The sequence below is a fragment of the Mesoplodon bidens genome, assembly GCF_964165515.1.
Source record: "Mesoplodon bidens genome assembly, contig: HAP1_SCAFFOLD_129, whole genome shotgun sequence".
NCBI lineage: Eukaryota > Metazoa > Chordata > Mammalia > Artiodactyla > Ziphiidae > Mesoplodon > Mesoplodon bidens.
This window is the reverse complement of record NW_027671294.1, coordinates 885,566-902,598: the sequence shown is the minus strand read 5'-3', so window position 1 is coordinate 902,598 and position 17,033 is coordinate 885,566. Positions and strand designations below refer to the sequence as shown.

The 17,033-nt window shown below is 39.2% G+C and overlaps 1 protein-coding gene across 1 annotated transcript in view; it reads left to right on the top strand.

The window, feature by feature from the left end:
* Positions 1-17,033, top strand: part of LOC308611602 (uncharacterized protein) — a gene marked incomplete at its 5' end in the record, with an annotated part of 124,748 nt that overhangs the window by 64,146 nt on the left and 43,569 nt on the right. The window contains 1 exon segment of the mRNA XM_081260322.1: positions 9,978-10,131. Within this exon segment, the coding sequence (XP_081116448.1) occupies positions 9,978-10,131 (154 nt within the window).

Here is a 17,033-nt window from a genome sequence, read left to right as displayed (position 1 = left end):
AGACAGGAAAAGGGTAGCTTTTCATTTCTTCTAAATGAGTAGAACAGAATAAGAAAGACGATTTGTTCCTTGAAGTAAAAAATGTATATACTCAATTTTAGGTTTTACATTTCCAGTAATGCGTGGGCTTTGTGTTCTCCAGGTTTAAGACGATAATTGACTCTGTGACTTCTCTTAAAAAACTCTTCCTCCCATCATGAACAAAATAAGTACATTCTGTAATGCACAGTGGTCATTTTTATTTTTGGACATGTCCTAAGGAGAAACAGTTTTCTTCCAACAGATCAGTGATAAATGTGAATGATACCCCAAGGGCAGAATTAACTGGATGTTACTTGGGGGTTATGCTGAGGGGTGGAAAATATATTTCTGTGTGGAATTCACAATTGTGTAAATTTTTATAGCAGAGGACACGTATTTTGGAGGTTTTTCAACATGAATATAATTTTGCAACCTTAAAAGTTTTATTATTCTCTTGTAATAAGGGAATTAGTATTTGGATCTTTCAAATTGCTATCTTCCAGATGCTTGCCAGGAACTCTGTTGGATAATTATCCAAATTATAGTATTAAAATAAAGCTGAAAGAAAGAAATACAATATTATTGTAATTATGAAGCAAGCAAAAGGAGTTCTGTTTAATCATCCATCTCAAGGTATCAGTAATTGCAGTGATTGTTAAAGTGTTGTTAGCAATCCTTGTTAAAGTATTTGGATTATGTTCTGGATTGCCCCTAGGTAGCCAGGAGTATTGGTTGAAAATGGCGCCCCAAGAGAGTTTCTGATGGACATTTTAGCGAGTAAGAAAATGGGACCTCACTGAGAACTTATAACTACATGAGTTGGCAAGAGATAAGAAAAGTGATCAGAAGTAGGATCCATGTGTTGGGAGAGCTTAAGGCTTTTGGAGGGTAGAGTAGGGTTTTCACCAGATGCATATACCCACTGTGGTAGATGCTACCAGCATGATCTTTAGAGATAAAATGGAGTGTACTGTGGGGAGAGTAAGGGAGGGGAGGGGGAGAGAGGGAGAGAAAAAGAAAGAATTGAGAATTAGAATGCCATATTCACAATCTCTTCTAAAGGGCTCACGTTTAAAATGTGTCCAGTAGGAAATATCGACTTACATGTGGTAGATCAAAGATGCAATGAGCAAGTCATAAATCAGTGTTGTCACTTAATCAATAGACAGACACCTATCTTTGTATGGGCAAAAGGAAAGGACAGGCACCAGTAAAGGGTCCTGATGTTGAGGAGTTGAACACAAAGAGCCATTCTGGAGGAGCTGAGGTGGGTGTGGATGGATGGTGAAGTCACTGACCACAGGAACCCCTGAATTCCAGGGTTTTGAGCACAATGTAAGAACAAGTTTTGGAGTCAGACAGGCCTGGATTTGGGTCTAAGCTCTGTATTGTCTTGCAGTGTAGTCATGGACAAGCTATTTAACTTCTTTCAGCCTCAGTTTTCACATCTGTAAAATTGGAACCATTGAAGTGGTTATTCTACGGGTTATCAAGATTACATGACTTGATACATAGCAAGTGTTAGCCAAGTGCCTACAACTAGTAAACAATATTAGGTGGTGACCCTTAGAATGTTTATTCTTTTTTTAATGAATTTATTTTTATTAATTAATTTATTCTTTTGGCTGCATTGGGTCTTTGTTGCTGCACACGGGCTTTCTCTAGTTGCGGCGAGTGGGGGTTACTCTTCATTGTGGTGCATGGGCTTCTCACTGCGGTAGCTCCTCTTGTTGCAGAGCACGGGCTCTAGGTGTGCGGGCTTCAGTAGTTGTGTCTCGCAGGCTGTAGAGAGCAGGCTCAGTAGTTGTAGTGCACAGGCTTAGTTGCTCTGCGACATGTGGGATCTTCCTGGACCAGGGATTAAACCCATGTCCCCTGCACTGGCAGGTGGATTATTCACCACTGCACAACCAGCGAAGTCCCTATTATTCTCTCTTTTATGATGATGCGTGATTATTTTCTCTGTTGGACGGATTGGAAGATACCCATTCACAATACATAATAAAATTAAAATTATGTAAAAAAAATCCCAATAAAGGACCCCAAAAAATAAATACAAAATCTACTGATGGTTTTCTTAGGGTGGTTGATTATAATTATTTTTTCTTTGCTCTCTTTTCCAAATCATCAGCAATAGAACTTGGTTTATTTTTAGTGGGAAAAGGGTATTAAAGTCACTAATCAGCAAATCTGTGAATACACATCTAGAGACTAATCACTTCTCTCAGTCTCAAAGTCAATCTATGTAACTTAGGGAGAATGGTATTGGCAGACTGGGGCAGTTTGAGAAAGCTCATTAGAACCTGCTTACAGGATGTTCTCTTGTTTTTTATTTAACTTAAAGGTGTCTTTTGTTCTCTTGTGATGAGAAGCCTTCGATTCTCTGATGAGTGTGTTTAAGTGACAACGGAGAACTAGGCAGTACGCAAATAAAATAGGCCATCTCCTTAGGGGTGAGCTTTCTTCGGAATTAGTGGGGACAGGGAGTGTAGCAGTTTAGGGGATAACAATGAGAAACAAAATGATTTTTGAGTGTATAGTGCTTCTTACTTTATCAGTAGCCACCAGCAGGGTAACCTGCTGAGGTCAAGTGAAGCCTTTTATGGAAGCTTTAAGGGAGTAGCTGATAAAGCAGAGGGGGCAGAAGACTCTTGCCAAGAGGCACCCGTGAGGCTGCGGGCTGAGTTATCAGCCAGATGTCTTTCATGGGTAGGTAGGATTTTCTTTTAAGACAGCCTCTCTGGGGGTTTCCATAATTGCCTTGAGCTCATTCCCATTTTTATAAAGAAACCCACCCCTGTGGCTTCGCAGGGCTGTTATTACGGTTGGTTGTTGGCACACACATTCAGAAGTCCTGCTTCTCTCATCAGTGATCCCAACAATATCCAATTAGACACGGCCTTGCTGGACCTGAGATGGGGGCATTCACCTAAAAATCATCTTCAGGAGAACAATACAAAGCCATTTTCGCAAAAGGCAAACCAACGGAAGTTTATAATTGGTTTACTTCTGGAAGTTGTCTGTGTGGCTGGAGCTAGAATAATGCACTAAGCACAGAGGTGTCATGTATTCGGTGGCAGGTGGAATGGTCAAAGGGACAGAGATTTCATTGAGGGGCACAGGGAGATGGCTGCATGAGCAATTACAGAAAATGGGCTTAAGCTAAAAGATATTAGGCATTTGTTGAATTGTAATATTTATAGTAATCATGAAAAGTGTCATAATAAGAAATTAATAAAGAACTCATAGGAGAAGAAAACTTTCAAACTTTGCTTCCTCCAGCATTGCCCGCTAACGTGACAGTGTTTTAAAGCAGTGGTCCCCAACCTTTTTGGCGCCAGGGACCAGTTTCGTGGAAAGCAATTTTTCAATGGGCTGGGGGCGTGGGGATGGTTTCGGGATGATTCAAGCGCATTACATTTATTGTGCACTTTATTTCTATTATTATTACATTGTAATATATAATGAAATAATTATACAGCTCACCACAATGCTGACAGGAGGCGGAGCTCAGGCTGTAATGCAAGCAATGGGGAGCTGTTTTAATACAGATGAAGCTTCGCTGGCTCGCCCTGACGCTCACCTCCTGCTGTGTGGCCCGGTTCCTACCAGGCCACAGACCGGTACCAGATGAATGGGTAAATAGACCGTGGTACATCCAGATGATGGAATGTTACTCAGCAATTTAAAAAAAAAGAGCTATCAAGCCATGAAAAGATACGAAGGAACCTTAAATGCATAGTAAAAATACTGTGTGATACCATAATGATGGATAAATGTCCCTACACATTTGTCCAAACTACAGAATGTACAACACCAGAGTGAACTTTAATGTAAACTATCGACTTTGGGTGATAATGATGTGTCAATGTAGGTTCACCCTACCCTAGAGAAATTCTTACACAAGTGCACTAAAGAGACATGTTTAAGCACTGTTTGTAACAGGAGAAAAAGTAACAAAACAACACTGTCCCTCAGCAGGGAGCAAACTGTGGTTTAATTATATAATGGAACTCATAAACAGTTGGGGTTGGGGACCCCTGTTTTAAAGGACAATGTACGTGGGCAAAAGATGGTTTTTCTTTTTTTTTTTTTTTTACTTTTTTCTTTTGTATCTAATTGTGTTGGATGACTTCTACAGACAAAACTGCTTCCAAGCCTCCTCCCCTTATCTGATTTATAGAATCTAGATTTTATTTTTTTTCAAGATTTGGCAAGAAGAGCTACGGCCTGTTTGTAACTTCTGTGACATCACAGAATGATGGCCAGTACTTTTCTGGAGAAGCGTCTCTATCTCTCCCCCATCTCCCCCACATCTTGTAGCCATAATAAAATGTGAAACAAATAGCTTTGATGGCAAGAACAAAAGAAACAAAACAAAGCAAAACCCCTCAATTCAGCAGACAGTGTTTCCCAAAGCGTATTCTGCAACACTCCACGATCCTGAGATCTTTAGAGAAAGAGGGTTGAAGAGTCACATAAATTCTTGAAACACTGTTTGCTCGTTTTTCTTCTAAGAGTTCAAAATGTGTATTGGCATGTTAAAGAATCTGAACAATTCTGCAGCCATGAAAATGTTTTCATTTTCTTTAATTCACCATATTCCAGGTGCCTTGGCTATGAATCTCCACCCCTCTGTACCTCAGCACTTAATAACATCCTGAAGATTACATTTTGGGAAATGCTTCAGGAAAGGGTATTGATTTCCTAGTTTGGGGGCCTGGAATCTTGATAGTAATTGTGAGGCAGAGTCTACTCAGTTCAGATTTCAATAATTAATATTGGCAGCAACTTTCACCCAGAAATGTATGGAAGTGATTAAAATAATTTGTTTACGATCACAGAGTATCATCTAAATCCAGGGTGATCTTGACTCTTTATTGAGGGTGCTGGAATTTCCTTTTACCGGCGTGGCTGAGATGGGCCGACATTCTGATGGGATCATTTTCATTCTTGTCCTGTGCCTTCTCTCCTGGGATGCCAGATGGACACTTCTTCTATTAGCGCTTTCATTACACTGATTTAATATTTATTTTCTTTTTAATATATGAATTTCTTTCATGAGCTTCTTTTAGGAGGATGTTTTTCTATTCCTTAATGGTTTTATTTTTCCTGTTTTTAAAACCATTTTAAGTCTAATTTCATTCAATTATTGTCAGAAAATGTGGCTTGTATAATATCTGCTTTTTCAAAAAATTTTAGTGAATATTTTTTATAGTCTTGCATATGATTAATTTTTGTTATAGTTCCCTGAACGTTTGAGAAAAAATAAAGGATGCTCTCTGTAAAGACAGCTTGACATATATCTATAAAAAACAATATTGTTCAAATACTCTATATCATTTTTTTTGCAATTGGTTTATTCAAGACTGAGGTACTGTTTTAAAGCCTCCCACTCTTAGTACAATTATTTCCCTTTCTGCCATTTTTGTGCTGTACATTTCAATTCTGTGTTATTTGATTCTTAAGATTTATGAGCTTTTTATGTTCATTGTGAATTGTGCCCTTTATCAAAATAAGATTTTAAAATCCCATTTAATGCACTTGGTCTTGACTATGACTTTGTCATAGATCACTCTTGCCAGGCCTGCTTTAATTTATGTTTGCTTAACCATTTAGTTTCAATATTTCTCTTTTAAAATATTTTAGTGGAGGCAAACAGAACAAGAAGATAATTCAGGAGTGTTTTTCATACACATCATGGGTCTTTCTTTAATTCTCTTTGAAAGTTCCTTTTATATACAATAGGCAGTGGGATTTTAAAAAAACTAATCTGAAAGTTTTTGTCATTTAATAAGGCTGTTTAACCTATTTATACTCAAGACAATTTTTGGTGTTACTTCTGTCATTTTGGTTTTGTGCTATTTTCCATGCTTCACTGCTTTTCTTTTTTTCTCTCCCCCTTCCCCCATCCCTCCCTTCTTTCCTTCCTTCCTTCCTTCCTTCTTTCCTTCTTTCTTTCCTTCCTTCCCTTTCTCTCTCTCTTTCTTTCTCTTTTATGCAACATGGAGTGACCATATTTTCTTTGATTTTTTTTTCTACAGTGTTTATAATTCTACTAGTGTTTCCCTTTTAGTTCTTAAAAAAAATTTGAACTACATTTCCTCATCAAAAGTAACAGCTAATATTGAGTGTTTCCTGTATGACAGGCACTTCTCATACACAATAAACTGCTAAATTATAGCAATCACTGAATGACATAGGTAATGCCATTTTATATACATTTTAAAGATGAGAAAACTGAGTTACAGAGAGGTTAAGTACAGAATTTCCACGACTCTTCTAGAATCCACAACCAAACTTTGAACCCAGGCAGTCTGATTGCAGAGCCTGCCCACTTAGTCATCTTGCTATTCTGCCTTTCCATTTTCAAGAATTAAATAATATTATGTTCATGTAAGTTGAAAAGTTAGTATTTTGTTTTACTTTATTCCTTACTTACACATTTCTTTTCACTTTCATTTTAGAACCAGATGATGAGATTAACATTTGATAATATGTGTTTTCTCCCTCAAAAATTATTTTTTATATTTGTATTATGTAGTAGCTGTGTTTTCCAATAGTCATTTAGACAAAACTTGTTTAACTGAACTGTCCCTTGATACCATTCTTTAGTTGGATTTGGGGCAGCTGAAATTTGTCTTCAAGTTATTATTGTCAATAAAGATAAGATGATATGTTTTCTGAGCTCTTGCCTAACTGAGCATGTATGAGCAGAAATTCATGAGCAAAACCTTGGCTGGTTATAGGTTTACTTGATTATAATCCTGTGTACTTTCAAACTCTAAGCAGGGCCTTTGTGTTTGTGTGTGTACCATTAGTTAGCCTCCTTGTCTCCTCAGGGGTGTGAGACTACCACCTGATCTCCAGTGCTGTTGCATCACAGCAATGTGTGGCATTCATTAGCACTTGACTGAAGTACAAAGGTTTGGTCCAATAAATGGGCTTTTGCTGAATCTCATCTTGAACCTGGGGTAGCCATGATCCTTCTAATTCCTTTCCTTAGTATTGTGTCAAATGCTGGCTCCAAGAAATACCACCAGAACAACCTGTTTCTAACATAGACCTAAGTGTATTGTGTACCTTGGTGTTTTAGATAGAATAGTGCCCACCGCCCACCCCAAGATGTTCATATTCTAATCCCTGGAACCTGTGAGGATGTTACTTTATGTGGCACAAAGGACTTTGCAGATGTGATTAAGTTAAGCCTCTTGAGATGGGGAGATTATGTTGAACTATTAGACTGGGTCCAATGTAATCACAAGGGTCCTTAGCCATGAACGAGTGAGACAAAAGAGTCAGAGTCAGAGAAGGAGATTTGACCACGGAAGCCAGGGTAGGAATGATGTGATTGCTGGCTTTGAATGTGGAGGCAGACACCATGGGATAAGGAAAGTAGCTGACCTCCAGAAGCTGGAAAAGGCAAGGAAATGAATTACCTTATAGAGCCTCCAGAAGGAGCGCAGTCCTGCCAAGACCTTGGATTTTTGCACAGTAAAACCCATTTTGGACTTTTGACCTCTGGAACTGTAATACGATAAACTCGTGTTGTCTTCATCCACCTAATTTGTGGTATTTGTTACAGAAGTGATAGGAAACTAATCTATTTGATAAGGGAGAATGTGATAGAGTCTTGATAGTGTCTCAAAGGGGGAAGGGCAAAGCTGGAGTATTTATTAAGACTTTAAAGTTCTGTTAAGGTCAGGTATTTTAATGTAGGGGCTTGATTAGCATTGGGTAAAGATCATGATATAATGGTTAAAGATTGGTGGACACTGTAAGGCAAGAATCTTGAGGAGAGGGGTTCAGAGGGTCTTGGATCAATTCATTGATACTTTCTATTGAAGAGTTGATGAGATGTTCCTGAAAAATAATAAATTTATGAAAAATAGATTTATTTGTAATTTCTATTTTCCTGGGCAAGAGTTTCCTAGGACATTAAACTTATGTTGATGCAGACAGGGAATAATAAATTCATATTAATCTAGGAAACAGGCTGTGTGGAGGCAGATGATTTGGGGTCTCAGTTGTAAGGAGGATATGATTCAGGGTCAAATTTTCAGGTATCCCTGAAGCTGTAGGAAAGGCCACAGAATCATCTGGTAATCTTTTCTTTCCTTGGAACTTTTTCGTTTTCCTTGTAAGTCAAATATTTCAATAGCATACAAGTAGATTTTAGTCTATTCCTACCCAGATGCTAAGATTTTTACTTAACTTAGGAAATTCTTTCTCTTATTTCCCAGTGTATTGGTTTTCTATTGCTGCGGTAAGAAATTATCACAAATTTGGTAGCTTAAACAATTAAAAAAATTAACTTACAGCTCTTTTGGTGAGAAGTTCAACATGGATAAAAATCACTGGGCAAAAATCAAGGTATTGGGGCTGTGTTCCTTCTGGAGGATGGTGGAGGAGAATCTATTTCCTTGCCTTTTCCAGCTTTTAGAAGACAGCGCATTCCTCAACTTTTTACCCCTTTACCCCCCAGCATGGCAGGCTGAGTCCTTTGCATGTAGTTCTGGTCCTTTGTGGCTGGGGAATGTTCTCTGCTTTTAAGTACTTTTGATTAGATTGGCCCCAACTGGTTAATGCAGGATAATCCCCCCACGTCAGATAGACCTCAGTCTTAAACATATCTGTGAAGTCCCTTTTGCCATTGTAAGGTAACATATTGACAGGGTCTGAAGATTAGGGCATGGACATCTTTGGGGGAGCCATTTATTCTGCCTAGCACCTCTGTAGTACATCTTTTTCACATGTAAACACTTCCTCTACCTTTTGAAGGCATTACTCCATTTTTCATAAAATATATTATGAATCTTTTATAAATATTTTCATAGGAGCCATGTTTGTTCCATTTGTCTAGCAGACATGTTATTTGTTAACTAACAAGGTGGGCAGTTTTTCCTCGGCCCTCTTAATACTTATTTGAATATGTTAATACCTATTTGATCTTTAGCTGGAAGGACTATTGTGTGCACTGGCGTTCTTGTGTTAGAGAAGGACCGCTTCCCTTTCACTGGTTACTGAAGTCACTGAGTCCCTGTTGTTAGGGTATGCAGTGTGGTTGGGAGGCAATCTCTTAACACCTTTATGACTAATTCCACTGTTTGGGTTATGGAAAGTATCTTCAGAGGTCTTAAAGATTGTTGACCAAGAACCCTATTTTCAGTGGTTACCCCATTTTGGTATCTTTCTGCATTTTAAATGAGTGTTTAAATGGGAAGGTAGAGTAGGGAAAATCAGTTGCTGCCAGTTAGTGGTTCTCTTTGCTTAGCATTCTCCCTGGATCAATTGCTTTCTATTTTCCTTCAATATGCTCCCAGCTCTCCTTCTATTGCTTGATTCTAAAGTAATCTGCACTGCTGAAGCTCTGTCTCATGTTCCCGAGTGTCGTGCATGTACTCTGTCTTCATAGTAACAGCATTCTTTACATGCAACTGTCATGGGAAGAATGTTGTCTGCCCCTGTTCTTTTGCTTTCAGTGCAACTTGAAAACAGATATTCTACTGTGCAGACATAGGCAGGCATGCTGCTTCCTGTTCAGCCTCACTGAACTTCTTCCGGGGAGTAGGAAGAGCACCCTTTTAAATCACTTAATGCCCACGGTCAGGCAGATTAGGTTAACAAAAATACTTCTGGGTCTTCCCTGGTGGCGCAGTGGTTGAGAGTCCACCTGCTGATGCAGGGGACACGGGTTCATACCCCGGTCTGAGAAGATCCCACATGCCGCAGAGCGGCTGGGCCCATCAGTCATGGCCGCTGAGCCTGCGCGTCCGGAGCCTGTGCTCCGCAGCGGGAGAGGCCACAACAGTAAGAGGCCCACGTACGGCAAAAACAAACAAACAAACAAACTTCTAAACTATAAGGAGTTAAATGAATATAAGCTTTGTTGCTGTTTTCACCTATTGTTATTATCAAAAATCTTAATATGCACTTCTGTTTCATCTGTGCTCCAGACTCACCTTGACGTTCTGGAAAAAAGCGTGAACCCCAAGCAGGTCTACTTCCGTCAGGAGGTTCTCTGCCAGACACTAGGAGGGAATTCATGTCTATTGGTGACCGTCACTGCCATGCCCGAATCTAACAGCACTGACCACCTGGAGCAGCTCCGTGAGTAAACGGCAGACCCTCTTCTTTGAAGATTTGGTGGTGAGGGTGGGGGTCCTCAGAGTCTTGGAAGCACTCTGTCCCTTGAAGATCAGAAGCTCCATAAAGCGTTGGGGACTGGTCTACCTTTATAGAAACCCAACTCTTCTTGATATGACAAAAGGGTAAATATTCATGTTGCTCTGTTATCAAAGGGAGAAAACAAGAAATTGCAAATTGTCAGAAAGATGAAATGACTTGTTGGAATTGAGAGCAGTTTACAAGTGACAGTCACTTCTGCTAAAACAGAACCAGGACTGGAAAATGAATCACATTTTGCAACTTCTAATCCATGGACTTTTCTCACCACGCTCACTCCCGTTATACTACGCTCACGGTCAGTCAAGGTTAGGAAAGGAAGGAAGTTGAGGGTTGGAGGACTGGCTGAAGAATTCCCTTGATGACCTGGATTACAGTTTGGATCAGAAGAGCTGACAGTGTGGAGGAGGCTCTAGCCAAGAACTGTAAAACCAAACCAAAACACACAGGCATACACACACACACAGACACACTCTCACAGACACACAAATGCCCATTTAATATTAGAGTCCTGAGCACAAATGTGATTTGCTTGTAACCAACCAGCTTTTTCTTTTTTTAAAACATCTTTATTGGAGTAAAATTGCTTTACAATGTTGTGTTAGTTTCTGCTGTATAACAAAGTGAATCAGCTATATGTGTACATATATCCCCATATCCCCTCCCTCTTGCGTCTCCCTCCCACACTCCCTATCCAACCCCTCTAGGTGGTCATAAAGCACCGAGCGGCTCTCCCTGTGCTATGCAGCTGCTTCCCACTAGCTATCTGTTTTACATTTCATAGTGTATATATGACAGTGCTACTCTCTCACTTCGTCCCAGCTTACCCTTCTCCCTCCCCGTGTCCTCAAGTCCATTCTCTACGTCTGTGTCTTTATTCCTGTCCTGCCCCTAGGTTCATCAGAACCAGGTGGGGTTTTTTTGTTTTTTTTATTGCAGATATGTGTGTTAGCATATGGTACTTGTTCTTCTCTTTCTGGCTTACTTCACTCTGTATGACAGACTCTCAGTCCATCCACCTCACTACAGATAGTTCAATTTTGTTTCTTTTTCTGGATGGGTAATATTCCATTGTATATATGTACCACATCTTCTTTATCCGTTCATATGTTGATGGACACTTAGGTTGCTTCCATATCCTGGATATTGTAAATAGTGCTGCAATGAACATTGTGGAACATGTCTCTTTTTGAATTATGGTATTCTCAGAGTATATGCCCAGTAGTGGGATTGCTGGATCATATGGTAGTTCTATTTTTAGTTTTTTAAGGAACCTCCATACTGTTCTCCATAGTGGCTATATCAATTTACATTCCTACCAACAGTGCAAGAGGGTTCCCTTTTCTCCACACCCTCTCCAGCATTTATTGTTTGTAGATTTTTTGATGATGACCATTCTGACCGGTGTGAGGTGATACCTCACTGTAGTTTTGATTAGCATTTCTCTAATGATTAGTGATGTTGAGCATCCTTTCATGTGTTTGTTGGCAATCTGTATATCTTCTTTGGAGAAATGTCTATTTAGGTCTTCTGCCCACTTTTGGATTGGCTTGTTTGCTTTTTGATATTGAGCTGCATGAGCTGCTTCTATATTTTGGAGATTAATCCTTTGTCAGTTGCTTCGTTTGCAAATATTATCTCCCATTCTGAAGGTTGTCTTTTCATCTTGTTTATTGTTTCCTTTGCTGTGCAAAAACTTTTAAGTTTCATTAGGTCCCATTTGTTTATTTTTGTCTTGATTTCAATTTCTCTAGGAGGTGGGTCAGAAAGGATCTTGCTGTGATTTATGTCACACAGTGTTCTACCTATGTAATCCTCTAAGAGTTTGATAGTGTCTGGCCTTACATTTAGGTCTTTAATCCATTTTGACTTTATTTTTGTATCCGTGTCAGGGAGTGTTCTAATTTCATTCTTTTACATGTACCTGTACCGTTTTCCCAACACCAGTTATTGAAGAGGCTGTCTTTTGTCCATTGTATATTCTTGCCTCCTTTATCAAAGATAAGGTGACCATATGTGTGTAGGTTTATCTCTGGGCTTTCTATCCTGTTCCATTGATCTATCTTTCTGTTTTTGTGCCAGTACCATACTGTCTTGATACCTGTAGCTTTGTAGTATAGTCTGAAGTCAGGGAACCTGATTCCACCAGCTCTGTTTTTCTTTCCCAAGGTCGCTTTAGCTATTCGGAATCTTTTGTGTTTCCATACAAATTGTGAATTTTTTTGTTCTAGTTCTGTGAAAAATGCCATTGCTAATTTGATAGGGATTGCATTGAATCTGTAGATTGCTTTGTGTAGTAGAGTCATTTTCACAATGTTGATTCTTCCAATCCAAGAACATGGTATATCTCTCCATCTGTTTGTATCATCTTTAATTTCTTTCATCAGTGTCTTGTAGTTTTCTGCATACAGGTCTTTTGTCTCCTTAGGTAGGTTTATTCCTAGGTATTTTATTCTTTTTGTTGCAATGGTAAATGGGAGTGTTTCCTTAATTTCTCTTTCAGATTTTTCATCATTAGTGTATAGGGATGCGAGAGATTTCTGTACATTTATTTTGTATCCTGCTACTTTACCAAATTCATTGATTAGCTCTAGTACTTTTCTGGTAACATCTTTAGGATTCTCTATGTATAGTACCATGTCATCTGCAAACAGTGACAGTTTAACTTCTTTCACGATTTGGATTCCTTTCTTTTCTTTTTCTTCTCTGATTGCTGTGGCTATAACTTCCAAAACTAGTTGAATAATAGAGGTGAGAATGGGCAACCTTGTTCCTGATTTTATAGTAAATGGTTTCAGTTTTTCACTGTGGGTTTGTCATATATGGCCTGTATTATGTTGAGGTAGGTTCCCTCTATGCCTACTTTCTGGAGAGTTTTTATCATAAATAGGTGTTGATTTTTGTCAAAAGCTTTTTCTGCATCTATTGAGATGATTACGTGGTTGTTATCCTGTAGTGTATTAATATGGTGTATCACATTGATTGATTTGCATATTGAAGAATCCTTGCATTTTGGGGATAAACCCCACTTGATCATGGTGTATGGTCCTTTGAATGTGCTGTTGGATTCTATCTGCTTGTGTTTTGTTGAGGATATTTACATCTATATTCATTAATGATATTGGCCTGTAGTTTTCTTTTTTGTGACATCTTTGTCCTGTTTTGGTGTCAGGGTGATGGTGGCCTCATAGATGAGTTGGGGGTGTTCCTCCCTCTGCTATATTTTGGAAGAGTTTGAGAAGGATAGGTGTTAACTCTTCTCTCAGTGTTTGATAGAATTTGCCTGTGAAGCCTCTGGACCTGTTCTTTCGTTTGTTGGAAAATTTTAAATCCCAGTTTCCATTTCACTGCTTGTGATTGATCTATTTATATTTTCTGTTTCTTCCTGGTTCAGTCCGAAGGTTGTGCTTTTCTAAGAATTTGTCCATTTCTTCCAGGTTGTCCATTTTATTGGCATATAGTTGCTTGTAGTAATCTCTCATGATCCTTTGTATTTCTGCAGTGTCAGTTGTTACTTCTCCTTTTTCATTTCTAATTCTGTTGATTTGAGTCTTCTCCCTTCTTTTCTTGATGAGTCTGGCTAATGGTTTATCAATTTTGTTTATATTCTCAAAGAACCAGCTTTTGGATTTATGGAACTTTGCTGTTGTTTCCTTCATTTCTTTCTCATTTATTTCTGATCTGATCTTTATGATTTCTTCCCTTCTGCTAACTTTGGGGTTGTTTTGTTCTTTCTCTAATTGCTTTATGTGTAAGGTTAGATTGTTTATTTCAGATGTTTCTTGTTTCCTGAGGTAGAATTGTATTGCTATAAACTTCCCTCTTAGAACTGCTTTTGCTGCATCCCATAGGTTTTGGGTTGTCATGTTTTCATTGTCACTTGTTTCTTGGTATTTTTTGATTTCCCCTTTGATTTCTTCCATAATCTCTTGGTTAATAAGTAGCATATTGTTTAGCCTCCATGTGTCTGTATTTTTTACAGATGTTTTCCTGGAATTGATATCTAGTCTTATAGCATTGTGTTTGGAAAAGATACTTGCGATGATTTCAGTGTTCTTAAATTTACCATGGCTTGGTTTGTGACCCAAGATATGATCTATCCTGGAGAATGTTCCATGAGCACTTGAGAAGAATGTGTATTCTGTTGTTTTTGGATGGAATGTCCTATCAATATCCATTAAGTCCATCGTGTTTAATGTATCATTTACAGCTTGTTTTTTCTTATTTATTTTCATTTTGGATGATCTGTCCATTGGTAAAAGTGGGGTGTTAAAGTCCCCTACTGTGATTGTGTTACTGTCAATGTTCCCTTTTATGGCTGTTAGCATTTGCTTTACGTGCTGAGGTGCTCCTATGTTGGGTGCATACATATTTACAATTGTTATATCTTCTTCGTAGGTTGATCCCTTGATCATTATGTAGTGTCCTTCTTTGTCTCTTGTAATAGTCTTTATTTTAAAGTCTATTTAGTCTGATATGGAACTTGCTACTCCAGGTTTCTTTTGATTTCCATTGTCATGGAATATCTTTTTCCATCCCCTCACTTTCAGTCTGTATGTGTCCCTAGGTCTGAAGTGGGTCTCTTGTAGGCAGCATATATATGGGTCTTGTTTTTGTATTCACTCAACCAGTCTGTCTTTGGATTGGAGCATTTAATCCTTTTACATTTAAGGTACTTATCAACATGTATGTTACTATTATGATTTTCTTAATTGTTTTGGGTTTGTTATTGTAGGTCTTTTCCTTCTCTTGTGTTTCCTGCCTAGAGAAGTTCCTTTAGTACTTGTTGTAAACCTGGTTTGGTGGTGCTGAATTCTCCTAACTTTTGCTTGTCTTGTAAAGGTTTTAATTTCTCTGTTGAGTCTGAATGACATCCTTGCTGGGTAGGGTAATCTTGGTTGTAGATTTTTCCCTTTCATCACTTTAAATATGTCCTGCCACTCCCTTCTGGCTTGCAGAGCTACTGCTGAAAGATCAGCTGTTAACCTTGTGGGGGTTCCCTTGTATGTTATTTGTTGCTGTTCCCTTGCTGCTTTTAATATTTTTTCTTTGTATTTAATTTTTGATAGCTTGATTAATATGTGTCTTGACATGTTTCTTCTTGGATTTATCCTGTATGGGACTCTCTGTGCTTCTTGGACTTGATTGACTATTTCCTTTCCCATGTTAGGGAAGTTTTCAACTATGATCTCTTCAAATATTTTCTCAGACTCTTTTTGTGTTCTTTTTCTGGGACCCCTATAATTTGAATGTTGTTTTTTGTTTGTTTGTTTGCTTTTTTCTGTGGTACGCAGGCCTCTCACTGTTGTGGCCTCCCCCGTTGCGGAGCACAGGCTCTGGATGCACAGGCTCAGTGGCCATTGCCCATGGGCCCAGCCGCCCTGCGGCATGTGGGATCTTCCCAGACCGGGGCACGAACCCGTGTCCCCTGCATCGGCAGGCGGACTCCCAACCACTGTGCCACCAGGGAAGCCCAGTTGGTGTGTTTAATGTTGTCCCAGAGGTCTCTGAGACTGTCCTCAATTCTTCTCATTCTTTTTTCTTTATTCTGCTCTGCAGTGGTTATTTCCACTATTTTCTCTTCTACGTCACTTACCAGTCCTTCTGCCTCAGTTATTCTGCTCTTAATTGCTTCTAGAGAATTTTTTATTTCATTTATTGTGTTGTTCATCATTGTTTATTTGCTCTTTAGTTCTAGGTCCTTGTTAAACATTTCTTGTATTTTCCGCATTCTATTTCCAAGATTTTGTATCCTCTTTACTATCATTACTCTGAATTCTTTTTCAGGTAGGCTGCCTATTTCGTCTTCATTTGTTTGTTCTGGTGGGTTTTTACCTTGGTCCTTCATCTGCTGCATTTTTCCTTGTCTTGTCATTTTGTTTAATTTACTGTGTTTGGGGTCTCCTTTTTACAGGTTGCAGGGTCTTAGTTTCCATTGTTTTCTGTGTCTGACCCCAGTGGGTGAGGTTGGTTCAGTGGCTTGTGTAGGCTTCCTGGTGGAGGGGACTGATGCCTGTGTTCTGATGGGTGGGGCTGGATCTTGTTTTTCTGGTGGGCAGGGCCACATCTTGTGATGTGTTTTGGGGTGTCTGTGAACTTAGTATGATTTTAGGCTGCATCTTTGCTAATGGCTGGGCTTGTGTTCCTGTCTTGCTAGTTGAGTGTCATGGGGTGTCCAGCACTGTAATTTTCTGGCCTTTGGGTGGAGCTGGGTCTTAGCGTTGAGATGGAGATCTCTGGGAGAGCTTTCACAGATTGATATTACATGGGGCTGGGATGTCTCTGGTAGTCCAATGTACTGTACTCCGCTCTCCCACCTTAGAGGCTCAGGGCTGACATCAAACCGGAGCACCAAGACCCTGTCAGACACACGGCTCAGAAGGAAAGGGAGAAAAAAAGAAAAAAAAAATTATTAAAAAAATAATAATAAAAATTAAAAAAAGGAGAGAGCAACCAAACCAATAAACAAATCCACCAGTGATAACAAGCGCTAAAATCTATAGTAAGATAAACATAAAAATCAGGAACAAATCAGTCATAGACAGCAGACCCCAAGTCTGCAGTTGCTCCCAAAGTCTACCGCCTCAATTTTGGGATGATTTGTTGTCCATTCAGGTCTTCCACAGGTGCAGGCTATATCAAGTTGATTGTGGGGACTTAATCTGCTGCTTCTAAGGCTGCACAGAGAAATTTCCCTTTTTCTTCTTTGTTCACACAGCTCCTGGGGTTCAGCTTTGGTTTGCCCCAACCTCTGCATGTAGGTCACCCTCAGGCATCTATTCCCACCCATACAGGATGGGATTAAAACAGCGGCTGACTATGGGGCT